Source organism: Cryptomeria japonica, chromosome 6, assembly GCF_030272615.1.
Source record: "Cryptomeria japonica chromosome 6, Sugi_1.0, whole genome shotgun sequence".
Lineage (NCBI taxonomy): Eukaryota > Viridiplantae > Streptophyta > Pinopsida > Cupressales > Cupressaceae > Cryptomeria > Cryptomeria japonica.
In genome coordinates, this window is record NC_081410.1 from 588,942,344 (window position 1) to 588,958,005 (window position 15,662).

Consider the following 15,662-nt stretch of genomic DNA (forward strand, 5'->3'; position numbering starts at 1 on the left):
ATGTGAGTTTTCATGGGGTTGGCAGAAATGTAAGGATTCCCAATGAGACCAATGTTCTCCACAATAGCCCATTGAATTTTCTGGAAAACAACATCCTGGGTGAGATAAGTGTTCCTGAAGATACAGTTGTTCCTTTCTTTCCATAAACCCCACAGAATGTGAGGGAGAGATAGTTGCCACAAAGATTTCAGAAAGGGGTTAGCCCAGTGATAATTCCAAGAATGGAACAAATCACTGATAGTGTTAGGAAAAACCCAATCCATGCAAAAATTCTTAAGAAGTCTTTCCCAAATTGAAGCAGAAAAAGAACAGTGAATAGCCAAATGGTCCACAGACTCTTCCTCCTTGAGACAAAGACACATCTGTTGGGGAAAGAAAAGCCTCTACCCTTCAGATTGTCTAAGGTCGGGATTTTGTTTTGAAGGATAGTCCAAAAGAAAAAAAATGATTTTAAGGATTAAACCCTTTATCCAAGCTTTAGACCAAAGAGGATTCTCAGAGAGCGCTGGGGAAAGAACACCATACATAGAAGAGATAGTGATGTTGCCTTTATAATCAAATTTCCAAATAAGGGAATCTTCCTCTTTATTCAGCCAAACAGAAGAAAGATGATTCTTGAGATTAATAAGGCCTGGGTGAATACTTTCAATGTTCTTCCATTTATCACCTATCCAATACCCTTCAACCAGAGGGCCATAGATTCTAATACATCAGGGAGCAAAAGGGTCCCATTCAAGGATATCTACCAAAGGTTTATCGAAGAGCCAGGAATCTTCCCAAAATCTAACTTTCCTACCATTGCCAACATTCCATTTAACCCCTTTGGCAATGTTGTCTTTACATTTAGAGGCATGATTCCAGATATGGGACCCATTCATACTGAAATCAGAATTGATGAAAGCAGGAAGAGAAGAAGACAAAAGAGAGTACTTATTTCTCCAGATTTTACACCATTCACTGTCAAAGTGGAATAGTCTCCAAACTTGTTTAGACAAGAGAGATTCATTGAGGGTCCAGATTCTTCTCAGGCCCAGGCCTCCATTACTTTTCGGTCTGCACACCTTATCCCAAGCCACAAGAGACATTCTATTCTTTTCCTCAACCCCTAACCAAAGAATTTTTTTTTTGAATTTTCTCAATTGCTTCAGCATACTTAATAGGAATTCTGAAGAGGCTAAGGGCATAAATAGGAATGCTTTGAAGGGAGGCTTTAAGAATTTGAAGCTTTCCAGCCTGACTTAAAAGGGCACCTTTCCATCCAGCAAGTTTTTTTTGAAATTTGTCCACCAGAGAACTCTAAAAGGAATCAGGTGGTGCAATGCCCAAAGGGAGACCAAGGTAAGTGGCCGAAAGATCAACTATCCGCATTCCAGAATTCTGCTAATTCTATGTTGTCTCCTCTTAGGAGTGTTGATGAAAAACACTTCTCTTTTAACCCAATTGATAAGTTGGCCAGAAGCAGATGCAAACTTACACAAGGTGTCCTTGAGAGTTCTGGCTTCTGAGATGCTTGAGTCCCCCATGATAATGGTATCATCCACAAACTATTGGTGGAAGAATGTATGATCAACTAACGAAGGTTGAAGTCCCTTGAACATTCCTCTCATCACCATACTTTCCATAGATCTGCCAAAACATTCAACCATAATTATGAAGAGGATAGGAGAAATGGGATCCCCTTGCCTCAATCCTCTAGAGACTTGCAAGAAGGTGGAGGGGGGTCCATTGATGAGAACAACAAAGGAGGCAGTGGTAATAAGTTATTTGAAAAGATCCACACACTTGGTAGAGAAGCAATAAGCCAAAAGAACCTTCACAAGGAAAGACCAATCAACCCGATCATAGGCCTTTGAGAGATCAAGCTTAAGGATAAAACCATGTTTCTTAGCCATGACCAGTGAATGAATATTCTCATGAACAGTTATTATGGAGTCAAGGATTTGTCTTCCCGACACAAAACCATTTTGCTGGTGCTTAATCAAAGGAGGAAGAACAATCAGGAGTCTGGAGGTAAGGACCTTAGAAATAATTTTATAAAAAGAGTTGCATAAGCTTATAGGCATGAACTTATCCATGGAGTTAGCACCTTGAATCTTGGGGATTAATGCAATGAAGGTACCATTGATCTCTTTCAAAAGTCTTCTAGCACCGAAAAATTCTTTGACACCGTTGGAGACATCTTTCCCAACAATATCCCAGAATTCTTGGAAGAAGAACATGGGGAAGCCATCAAGTCCGGGAGCTTTATTACCATCAAAAGAAAAAACAACATTCCTGAACTCCTTGTTCATAGGTATAGAAGAAAGGGAGGCATTAATTTTCTCATCAATGAGGCAAGGGATGTTATTAAGGAAAGAGCTTTGAGCATCAACATCTAGTCTACGATCCCTATAAAGGAGATCAACAAAGAATCTTTTGGCCTCTTTTCTTATCTCTTCCTCCATAACCAGCTCCCCGTTGTCCACAACTAGTTTAGTGATCCTTTTTGTTGCTTTATGTTTAATCGTCGACATGTGAAAGAATCTAGTGTTCTTGTCACCTTCCTTCAGCCAAGTACATCTTGATCTCTATTTCCAAAGTGTTTCTTCTTTAGCAATGATTTCATGGTATTTTTTGAAGATTTCATTTTCTTCAGTAATTGACACAATAGAGAAACCATCCTTCTGAATTTGAGCCTGTATTTTATTGAGGTCTTCCTGAATTTTACCTTTGGCCGCAAAAATATTCCCAAAGTTGGTTTTGTTCCATAACCTTATGTTGTCTTTGATACTTTTGAGTTTCTTCACTACTCTATACATGGCAGTGCCCTCAACTTTGATGTTCCACCATTCCTGAATTTTAAGGGTGAGGTCAGAATGAAGTGTCCACATCTTTTCAAATCTAAAAGGAAAGTTCCTTCTTCTGTTTATTGAGTCAACATAGAAAGTTATAGGATAATGGTTAGACACACCCCGGATATGAGTGGATAGGGAACAATAATAATGTCTGTATCAATTATCGGAAATAAGAGCTCTATCAAGGCGAACTTGAATAAGGTCATTTCTAGTTCTCCTATTAGTCCAAGTGTAATTGCATCCCTGAATATCCACATCATTGAGAGCCCGAGAGTTTATAAAATCCATGAGGGCCAGTCTACTTTCCAGCTGAGAAGGGCTTCCTCCAAATTTTTCCTCCTCTCTCAAGGGAGTATTGAAGTCTCCCATGACCAACCACCTTAAATTCTTGAAATTGTCCCTTATTTCCATTAAATTTTTCCAAAAATTGCTTCTGGCTTTCAAGGTGTTAGGAGCATAAATATTAGTGAGGATCCACGATGTTCCATCTTTTAAATGCTCAAACTTTATGCAAAAGAAATTGTTTTCTTGAATTAGAACTTGACCTTTTACACTATTGAGATTCCAATTGGTTGCAATGCCTTCGGAGGCACCTTCTGAGCTACCACCACTAATGCTACCAAATTTAAAGAACTTCAAAGATTCTACCTTATCTCTACTCATCTTAGTTTCTTGAATAAAAAAAATATCAGGTTTGCTATCCCTTATCATATTTCTAATAATATCATGCTTATGGGGATTATTGAGTCGCCTTATATTCCAAGAGATGATCTTCATAGTTACTTACCAATTCCTATCTCCTTCAGAGTATTTTGAGTCCCATGTGCTATATTTTTGTTGGCCTCCTTGTCTCTGACTTTATGGTTTGAAGGTCGTTCTGGAGAAGAAGAAACATACCCGACATCAGCTTGGGCAATTCTGCTAGACTTCCTTACTTGAGAAGCCGAGGGGGTGGATCCTTTCTTATTCCTGTATTTTGGTATTTTTTAGTTAGCTTCTTTCTCAGGATCAGCTTTAGGGTTACTGAGAATTCTGAAAATTTCTTCTTCATCACCTCATTTAGGAAATTTGGAGTCCTATGAAGTGCTATTGACTGTTTTAGAAAATTGATCTAAATCCGAGAGATTCATTCCCAATATAGCACATTTATGGGCTTCTAGCATTTCAGATTGATCAAAAGCAGGGAAGAGTCAGTCTTTTCTTCTTGAGAGCCAGTGATCTCCCCTTCCTCAGCTCGTTCCTCTCCATTGAGCGCTTCCTTGCTAGCCATAGTATCAACAATTACCATCTCAGCTATTTCTTTTAAGGATTCAGGCTGTCCTTTAGATTCCTTTATTCAGATCTGCCCTTCCAGGGGGTTGTTCACTTTCATTAACTCCTTCGTCAGGACTTCTTGAATGGGGAGGTTAGAGATAGGGGTTGAGGGTACCACTCCCTTGTTTTCCCCCAAGGGTCCAAAGCAGTTATTATCAACGAAGTCAGCTTCCTTACTTTTTGAGTTTTTGACTTGCCATACCTTTTTTTAAGGAGCCTTTTAATGATGTTTTTGAGTTGTTGCTATTTTGATGATGTTTTGATTGTCATTGATGGACACACACTTTCTTGATGTATGAGTTATGCTCAACCGAAAATTGTTCCAACCGATATTGTGTATTATTGAATGTATAGTCTTTAGACTATACTTTGACGGTGTGTTTGTGTCATGTTACCAAATGTGTCTAGATGCACTGTACCTAGGGACTTGTAGTCTAATTCTATTGGAGCGACATGAAATCAAATTCCTTTATAAGGACATCATGTCTAGGGTTTGCATGTGTGTGATATAGAATAGAAAAGGTTATGTGTGATCATTGAAAGATTAGGTCTGTGTGAAGAGATAGAGTGTGGAGATATTGAAGACTGAAGTAATGCTTAAATGCATTAACAATGAGTTGTCAAGGATCTAATTAAGCATATTGTGCTATTATCTAGATCATTCACTTGTTGATTACTAATATCTTCGACAATTCTGAAACCCTTAACCGGGTAGGCCCAACAAAGCCTTTGTAAATCCTCTAACAAGGTGGTTCACAACTGTGGATCTGAAATCCTTTAACAAGGTAGTCTTTCACAAGATTTATCTCCTAACAGAGATCTAGATTCCTAACAGGATCTGTTCTGGTGAAGAACATTGTATGACCTTAACCGGTCTGGTTTCTATTCTGCAGATAGTTACTTGTGAGTTTCTGCTCACCATGGTTTTTCCCATTTGGGTTTCCACATCAAATATCTTGTGTTATGGTGATTGTTCTCTTGTGGGTGAATGCTTTGTTTGCTATTTGGTTTGCACTTATCTTAACCAGTTTATTACTGAATTTGTTGCACTGGTTATTTACTAAACTATTTAAAAGACTAATTACAGTATTTTTTGGTATACTAATTCACCCCCCCTCTTAGTATTCATCAATTGGTATCAGAGCCAACCTTTATAAGTCTAACCACTTGGAAGGAGATATGGGGGAATACAGTGTGAGAGAACTTACTCATCATCTCACTCAGACTGAGAGAGCCTATGATGAACTCAAAGTCAAGTATAAAGCCTCTTTGGCCAAAAGAAGAGAGCATGCTGAGAAACTAATGGAACTCATTGAAAATAGCTCTTCTGATGAAGCTGACATGGATGCCCTAGTTGAAGAAGTTGAAAAACTAAATGAATCTAAAGCCAACTTGAGAAGAGAGTTGGAAGGACTGACTATCAGAATGAGTCAGGAGCTTGAGAACAGAAGGAAAGCTAAAGATCTGGTAAAACACAAAGAACATGAGATCTCCAAGCTGAAGCAAGAAATCAGTACCCTTACTGCTCATCTCCATGAGAGTAAAATGGAAAAAGAAGAAATGCAAGGTGAACTAAACATGGCTATTTCTGAGAATGCAACCTTGATGAAATCTAATGTTGCTATTTCCAAGGAACTTATTGAGTCAAAGGAGATACTTGCAAAATTCAATCAGAGTACTGCTAAACTAGAGCAAAAGCTAGAATCGTCAAAACCAGTAAAGAATACCACTGGACTTGGTTTCTCTAGGTATGAGGAAGGTGAGACCTCTGAAACAAAAGTTGAAGCATTAAAGAAGCAACCGACATCCAAGGATAAAGGTAAGCAAAAATTTAAACATGTCTGCTTTAATTGTCTCAAAGAAGGACATACTGCCAATGTATGTAGAAGCAAGGCCTACAACAATTTTCCTTATTTTCAAAACAATATGCCTAGATCCAATAGATTCAATGGAAACTGTTATGCATGCAACAAGTTTGGGCATAGAGTATTTGAATGCAGGTCGGTTTTGCACAACACTGGGAAATATCCTCCAAGGACTTAAGGAGTTACTTCGGAATTTCCTGTGAACCGGAATCCCAACTGGTACAATACCTATGGCCATTGGTCAGTTGGTTATCAAGCGACAACTAGTCGGAAAGCAACCTGTTTGATCTGTCATGGTAGCAGTCACACTGCTACAACATGCATAAGAAAGAATGGAAGTATGTATAACGGATCATGGAGAACACCTGGAATGATATGCTATCATTGCAAAAAACTGGGACACACTGCTAGAACTTGCAAACTAAGAAAGAACCTATCAGGTGATATACCGATCATTCTAGAAGGGAAGATTGATGTTGAAACCATTTAGGTGGAAATGAATAAAACTTGGAAAAAGAAATCAGGAGAAGAGTCACAGGATGAACCTGCTTCGGCACTGAGTGTGGAAGTCACTGAACCGAAAAATTGAGCTTCAAAAAAGCTTAGGGGGAACATATCGGTGAAATATTTTGAACCCCCAGTTTATATCGGTGAAGACCTTACCGATATATGTTACCTGTCAGTAGGCAAAAGATTTGAAGCGGTAAAAGGCAAAATTAGGGTTTGTGCCCTAGCGGTGATGCATTTAGTATGGTAGGTAAGAGTTTATTTAAAAGGGTTTTTCATCGTCATTTTCACTTATCTGTTTTCGAAAGAAGAATCTTCAAGAGCAGAGCAACCAGAGCAATTTGTTTAGCATTTAGAGAAATCGTGTGCAAAATCTTGCAATCATCTTCAAGCAATCTATGAAGAACACTAAGCGGTGAACTGGCAACCGAAGTGGTGAACTGTGCGCGATATTGGATAACCTAAATTTCAGATTGTGAAGGTATTTTCCAGAAATTCTTTCTTATCATTTGGTTATGACTTCCACATCGCATTCTAGTTCTAGTGCACCTGAAGAGTCACCTGAGTTTCTTCAAAAGAAAATGAGATATAATGCCCTATCTCAAATTCCTGTCAGAGTTATTGTTGAGGAAGATGTTTCAGGGTATATAGACTACAAATTGGAATACCTAGGATCCCTAGTGATTCACTCCTAGCTAAGTCTATTATGTGGAGATGACAGGAAGATCAAACTAGAGTATAGTATCCTCGAAGAGATGAAACTTCACAATGCACTATACTTTTTGGAAGAATTTACAGAAGAACATATTCACATTATCCTCAGTAGAGTGCATGGTGACAAGATGTATCTCGAGCGGACCCATGACATCACACCAGAAGCGATTCATGCTTTCACTGGAATCTGCAATGTTGGAGAAGTACCTGTTCTGTAGAAGGTCACCAAAATCAAAATGACAGAGCTCACCGACTCTGTGAGTGACCAACGGCCAATGATTGTCAACACCATTTTTGATGATCTGGTAAAATGCGCTTGCATGGTGATTGGTTACAGAGTATTTTATACCAATAGAATGAATTATGTCCCTGCTGTTGCGGTGAATGCTGCTTACAGGATGATCAAGGAAGGCACCGAATATGACCTATGTACCTGCTTACAGAAGCAATTGTTGGTGAATTTGAAATCCATCAAATAGGATAAATTACTGAGATTCAAGTTTGGACAACTCCTAGTCGGTCTATTCTTCTACTTTCAAGGTTATTTCCCTGGAATTGGTGATGTTCAATGGTCTATTGACCTACCGGTTTCTAGACAGATTAAGGAGAGTCTACAAGCAGTGGGAACTACCTATCCTGAGGTTCTAGGTAAATATTTTGATGAATTCAAACGAAAGATGAACCGGAGAATAAGGATATCTGATGATATTGTGAAGAAGTATGAAGATGACATTTGCTTCACAATAAGGATAGATGACTGCATAATGGAAGTGGTGGAACCTAGAAAGGAAGTAGTTGGCCCTATGGGCTATGAAGTGGTGAATGACATGTTGATCAGGTATGCCTCTACCCTACTTGCCTCACCACTGGATGCAAAGAAGAAAAGAAACAATATCTACTTAGAGAGGGTCACACCAATTGAGGAACCGAAGCAGAAAAAGGGCAAAGTAGTGCCATCAATATCTGCACCGGTTACATCTGCCAATCCAAAAGTGACCAAGCGGTCACCAGCCAAAAAGAAACCTGAGATCATTTCGGCAAAGGTATTTGAAAGGAAGCAGAAATCCATGAATCACTCACCAGAGGCAGAAGACACTGAATTGGAAATTCAAACAAAGAAGTCAAGGCAATCAAGAAAAAAGCTAAAGTCTACCAGCAATGAACCAACAACTTCTGCACCGATAAATATAGATATTTCTTCTTATAAACCAATGACACATTGTCAGAGGAAAATAAAAAATATTAGGAGAAAATTGCTCGATGACTTGAAAGAACATTTTGAAGACTTTAATGATAGTGAGAAAGAGGAGGTAGAATAGGAAGTCATTAAATATTTATGTGTTAATGATCGGTCGCCTTCTGAGATTAAATCCATTACTCCTAATTCTTTGTATAATTCTTTGGATAATAAATGGTGCATTGCCATTGAGAGAGAACAAGAGATCAGGGGGAAATTTTTTGCACAATACTTTCCTGATGCTTCAAATTCTGAATTATTTGAAATTATGGACAAAAACAAAGGCATCTTCTTTATGAGAAGGAGGCGACTTAGATTATTAGAAGGGAAAACTTCTAAAGTGGAAAAGGATACACACATACATGTAAAAGTTGTTGTCGAAATACACCGAGTATCTGAAGCCACCAAGAAGGCTGATCAAGAACTTGACCTATCCTCAGGCCAACCGGATGAGGTATTTGACAGTCAAGGTGAAAGAGTGACAAAACAAATTGACACTATTGATGTTGATGCATTAGAGGATGTCACTCTTGACAATGAAATAGCTGAAAAAGAGAAACATGACAAAGAGAAAGCAAAGAAAGAACAAGAGGAAAAGAAAAAGTAAGAAGAAGATAAGAGAAAAGAAGAAGAGAATAAGAAATAAGAAGACAAAAGGAAGGAAGAAGAAAGGAAGAAGGAGGAAGAGAAGCAAAAGCAGGAAGAGGACAAGAAGAAGGAAGAAATGGAGAAGAAATAAGAAGAGGAGAAAAAGAAAGAGGAAGAGAAGAAGGAGGAGGAAGAAAAGAAAAGAGTGGAAGAGGAGAAGGAAGCAGGGAAGAGAAAACAAACAAAGATCCAAACCGAAGAAGGAGGGCAGACTCCTAAGGCAGCTGGTGATCAAACCAAGCAGGTTGATTCCACCAGTCCTATTGATCTAACTCTTGCATGTCTGACTCAATCTCAAGATGAGTCTAAGCTACTTCGAGGCATCAAACTTGCACATGAGAGACTGAAAGAATTGAGGAAGAAGAAAGAACAAGATGTCATACAAATTGCAGTTGACACCCTTGCTAGTCTAATTCCTGGTACTAACCTCCCTAGTACCGGCTCCTCTCTATCCAAGCTCAAACTTCTTTGTACCGTAGTAGATGACCAGGTACAATGCTTGGAAGATGTTGCTGAAGCAACTGCAAGAAAGAACCATGAAAAGGCACTCAATACTGCCTTAGTCAAGCAAATGAATGAGCTCCAGACACAACTACTGAAACAACATAATTATATCAGTATTGCTATGGATGAGGGCAAATTACTTTTTAGTAAAATCTACCAACCCCATTTGTTTTGTGAAGATGTGCTCAAATGAAAGCTCAACTCCAATTGGAGTTACAGGGATATATCAGCACCTTCGAGATGCCCTATGACTTATTCACTACCCATGGGCAAACGGTTCATCATTTTCAACGTCAGACTGCCAAGATGGACTTAGAGATCAACAATCGGACTAAAGATTTGCAGGAGCTTCAACTGCTCCTATTACCTAAACTACAGGTTCTTCAGAGATGTTTTCTCAATTTGGAAGCCATCACGGTAACTCAAGAGCTGAGTACCATTGATGCAATGGAAGAACTGACATTCCAGATGAAGACTGAAAGTGAGGTTGCAACCTCATTACTTGAGTCATGGACATTGGACATGAAAACTTTTGTGCAAAACTTTAAATCTATTTTTGAGAAATTTCATTCTTTATTGTCATGAACATCTACTCTGTGTTATTTTATAAAAAGGAGAGTTTGCATTACTTTGTCATTGTTGGCAAAGGGGGAGTAGTGTACATACATTAAAATTTTGATGAATGTTTATGCACTTACTTGTAATTTTTTTTTGCAAAAGGGGTAGTGTATATGCTTAGGGGGAGTAATTTTGATTATAACATCTTTTGTGTTATTGTTGTAAAAACACTTAGATGTCAAAATTTTCCAAGTGTTGCCATCAATGCCAAAGGGGGAGATTGTTGACATTTTGATGATGTTTTGATTGTCATTGATGGACACACACTTTCTTGATGTATGAGTTATGCTCAACCGGAAATTGTTCCAACCGGTATTGTGTATTATTGAATGTATAGTCTTAGACTATCGATATTTTGCAGAAGATGGTTTACTGGTCGTAGATTAACTGAAGATCCCAAGCGGTATGAAGACCCCAAGCGGTATGAAGGCCCCAAGCGGTTCGAGGATCTCAAGCGGTACGAAGGACCCAAGCAGTAGTTAACTTTTGATCGGAACACTACGATCTTCCAGTCTTCATTTTTGACAACCGGTAATCGGTATATTGTATTAACCGGTATATATCTGTGATGAGTTACCAACCGGTATTACTATAGTGTGTGATGAGTTATCATCCACCGACACTTTGACGGTGTGTTTGTGTCGTGTTACCAAATGTGTCTAGATGCACTGTACCTAGGAACTTGTAGTCTAATTCTATTGGACCGACATGAAATCAGATTCCTTTATAAGGACATCATGTCTAGGGTTTGCATGTGTGTGATATAGAATAGAAAAGGTTATGTGTGATTATTGAAAGATTAGGTCTGTGTGAAGAGATAGAGTGTGGAGATATCGAAGACTGAAGTAATGCTAAAATGCATTAACAATGAGCTGTCAAGGATCTAATTAAGCATACTGTGCTATTATCTAGATCATTCACTTGTTGATTACTAATATCTTTGACAAGTCTGAAACCCTTAATTGGGTAGGCCCAACAAAGCCTTTGTAAATCCTCTAACAAGGTGGTTCATAATTGTGAATCTGAAATCCTTTAACAAGGTAGTCTTTAACATGTTTTATCTCCTAACAGAGATCTAGATTCCTAATAGGATCTGTTCTGGTGAAGAACATTGTATGACCTTAACCGGTTTGGTTTCTATTTTGCAGATAGCTACTTGTGAGTTTATGCTCACCTGGTTTTTCCCATTTGGGTTTCCACGTCAAATATCTTGTGTTATGGTGATTGTGCTCTTGTGGGTGAATGCTTTGTTTGCTATTTGGTTTGCATTTATCTTAACCGGTTTATTAGTGAATCTGTTGCACCGGTTATCTACTAAACTGTTTAAAAGATTGATTACAGTATTTTTTGGTATACTAATTCACCCCCCCCCCCCCCGCCCACACCCCCCTCTTAGTATTCATCATTGTTCACTTTTGTTAACTCCTTCCTCAGGGCTTCTTGAATGGGGAGGTTAGAGACAAGGGTTGAGGGTACCACTCCCTTGTTTTCCCCCAAGAGTCCAAAGCAGTTATTATCAACGAAGTCAACTCCTTACTTTCTGAGTTTTTGACTTGCCATACCTTTTTTTCAAGAGCCTTTTTACTTTCAGTCGAGGGTTTGTCTTGCTTGAGAGGACAAGATTTAGCCTAGCGACCTGCTTTCTTGCAGTGGAAACAAGCAAAGAGGATAGATTCATATTCTATCAGTTGCTTCCACGTTCCCAGTTTTGACACAATGTCTATCTCTTCCGGCATATCTGTATCATGAGCTATCCCTACACAAAATCTAGCATGAGTAAGCCTGCTTTGTAAGGCTGTGACTGGGTCTATTGAGAGGAGCTCGCCAAAGGAGCTTGCTATTCCAGAGAAAATGCTTTCTGCCCAATACTCTAGAGACAAACCTAGTAATTTTACCCAAATTGGGACCTGCGCTAGAAGGGAATCATTCATGTTAAGATTCAGATGCCATTTCCGAAGGACCAAAGCTGTCTTTCCAACCATCCAAGGACCAGCACAAATTATCCTTGTTTTATCTTCTTCACATGTGAAAGCAAGGGTAAGAAGTCCTTTGGGCAAGGCTGAGATTTCGACATTACCTTTTAGAGCCCATTTCCTTTTAACATAGGCCCTTACCACTTCGATGTTTGGGCGCGAACCCATAAACTTGCATACCAGGGAGTTCGACATATTGCTAATATTATGATCCAGAACCGAATCGGGGATAGAGATAGCGAACTTACCATCGGTAGGGTCAGATATGTTCTTGACAGGAGGTAAAGATGATTTTCCTGTTGGTCTTGTTCCAAAAAAGGATGACCATTTTCTAAATTCAAGTCCATTCTCCAAGACCTCTTCACGTGGGCTGGACCCCCACTGGACCTCTTCATGCATTTGGACCTCTTCATGCATTTAGATCTATTGAGAGAAACTCTATTACAATGTAAAATCTCTATTACAATGTAAAATATTATGTATTTAGTAAAATCTCTATTACAATGTAAAATATTATGTATTTAGTAAAATCTCTATTACAATGTAAAATATTATGTATTTATTGATCTGTAAACTTTTATGTCTAAAACAATGTCTTATTATCTTATATGCATAAACTAAATTTTACTTTCTAAAATATTTACTCACAAATACTTTTCTACTAGCGTGATCCTTGCACCTCTTCTGTGCCAAGTGCTAGTTATTCAATTCAGTGAAGGTAGACTGAGTTAATAGGAATATTTGAAATCTGTGAGTACTTTTCGAAAAACCTAGTTTCCCACAATCCTCAGAGAGTTTCGTAGAAATAAAAAAGAAGAACAACAGTCTAAAATTCAAATAACCAGAGCTCTAGGCGGTTACATTCTATTATTATTCTTGAAAAGCTTCACTAGCTACTATGCTGCCATGTTTATAAAATAGAAGCCCTCAAGTTCAGAAGCGATATTTGGGCTAGTAAAAATGGCGGATACCCCTACAGCTTCTGCCCCTGCCCCTGCTCCTGCCCCTGCCTTGAGGATTCAGCTCCATCAACACCAGCATCAGCAGAGGCCTCCCATCACCGTTTCCAGCCATGCCGACAGAGACCGCGTACAGGTAACTCATTTTCTCTGCAAAAGAGCCTCCACTTCCATACTTATAGGATTAAACAACTCGAGTTTAAACAATTTTAAACCTAAGCAATGGTAAGAATATTGGAATTCTTTGAGAGATGGCTTTTGTTGAGTGCTATTAATTAGAGCACCTGATACCTGTCTCAACAGAGCTCTATGATCGGATTCGAGGTAGAATTAATTAGGGTATGTAAGAAAATAATTGGAAATTCTTTTGGAGGAAGTGGGAATTTCCAGCAGTTTAAATTAGTTCGTTTCGCTAAATCAATTTATCGCTTCATCTCGGTGAGCATCAACTAGTGCAATGCAGGTGAAATGCTCCATTCAAGATCGAAGACATACGTGCGCTGGAGGAATTGGTCATGGAAGGAATGAATCATTATTAAAACTAAGTCTACAGAAGATGATAAAGGGCCACTAAATGATAAATAAAAAATTACAAATACGAAGCAACGGAAAAATAACGTTGAATTATGTTATGCTGTCGGAACTCCAATCACTTAGAAAATTAGTGGTAAACTTTGAGAAATTTAGCCCACATGCGATGTTTTATTGCCGTTTGAAATTTTTATGGGCCAATGGGATGTGGTGCAATAGTAACGTGGAAACTCTTAAGAGCGTGATTCAAGCTCAAATTCTCCTACTGGCAATAAGGTGGCCCATAACAGTAAAGGACATGTGGTCAGTTTGTGGTAATGATTACGGGGAACATTTGAGCCTTATCAGTGTTTGCAATTTAAAATTTGATCCAAGTTTAGCCCATAGTGTATTGAAGGCGGCAGCCCATAACCTCAACCAAGATTTACCAATTAAAAGAAAAACACTAATGAAAGAAGAGGTGCATTGGAGAGATCAGAATTAAAATTACCGATGCGGAACACTCTGATTTATTGCTTTTTTTGTTTCCAGTTTATTGGCCTTGGGCGGACACCATTCAGTTATGAGTAAAGCTATATTCAGACAATGACTGGGAGCTGAAATGTACCTTACAAAGTGTAACACTGACCACAAGCTGCAGTCCATGTCTGGAGCATACACTCCATATTCCAGTGTTGGAAGCCTGGAAGCAGTCTAAATTTTTGTATATATGGTTCAAATGTGCCATATGAACAAAACAACTGCCAACACTTTGTATGATGGATTGTTCGTTCTTTCGTTCAACTTACTCCATGCAGCTAGAGTGGATTAGGTGAGGAGTTTGTTGACTGGAACAGGTGTTAAATGCAGAAACAGTATTTGTTTGCAAAGTAAAAGTGAAACATATAACTTTCGGAACAAATGGCAACAAAAATTCAACATTTATAATTCTTGGTATCATTTTGATTCTCGCTATTGATTTGTCCCCAAATTTAGAATATCGATAACCCTTTACATCACAACTTTGACTATTTGGAGTGCATTGTGTTAGGGTTTAGGCAGATCCGGAGCAAATACAAATTAACAATTATATGCAAATACAAACACAAAAGATGAAGAAAAATGCATAACACAGATAACACATAGATTTAACGTGGTTCATCCAAGATGGGCTACATCCACAGAACATAGCCGTCCAATCTTTTCTTATTATCTAGTAAATCGGTACAACACCATTACAGTGCCTTTTTCATTCCAGCCGCTTATAACAAGCAATTTTTAGGGCAACATTCAAAGTCGGTTATTTTTTAGGGTTTTTTTTTTCAATATCGGTTTTTCAACAAAAACGGCAAAAAAAATTTCCTCGGCGGCTGCGCCCCCGAACCCCCACTTAAGATCTGACCCAACCCCAAATCCCAACAAGGATACATAACGAGTGTAGTGTACAATACTTGCATGATTAGTCACCACATATCAACACATTAGTGTAATATGATTATCCTTGACTACAAGAGACATTAAATGCTAATATCAATTTCTAACAATTTATATTATCTTTGAATTTGACTATTGCTACCATTTTTTAATAACTTGAGTTTGATGGTTTTTATTTAATTTATGATGTTCTTGTTTTAAATATATGATAAGCTTTAGCTAACTTTTAAGTATATCAATCTAGAGATTAAAGAATGCAATTTAATTTTTTTAATATTCATATACTGATGCCATTTTCAATGAGATAGACAAAATGCGGCATGCAAAGATTATTTATCCTTTACGTCACTCCACTTGGGTAGTTAATATAGTTACTATCAGGAAGAAAAATGGGGAGATAAGGATTTGTGTTGACTTCAGGAACTTGAATCAGGCTTCCTTAAAAGATAATTATCCATTACCAATCATGGGTCATATACTATAGATAATGGCTGGCTTTGAAATGATGTCCATGCTTGATGGCTTCTTTGGTTATAATCAAGTTG

At 38.3% G+C, this 15,662-nt stretch overlaps 1 protein-coding gene across 1 annotated transcript in view; it reads left to right on the forward strand.

The window, feature by feature from the left end:
- The first annotated feature begins 12,877 nt into the window (after positions 1-12,877).
- LOC131035663 (THO complex subunit 1) overlaps positions 12,878-15,662 on the forward strand; it is a 211,484-nt gene continuing 208,699 nt past the window's right edge. Inside the window, exon 1 of the mRNA XM_057967377.2 lies at positions 12,878-13,309. Within this exon, the coding sequence (XP_057823360.2) occupies positions 13,175-13,309 (135 nt within the window). The 5' untranslated portion in view covers positions 12,878-13,174. The remainder of the gene's footprint in view (positions 13,310-15,662) is intronic.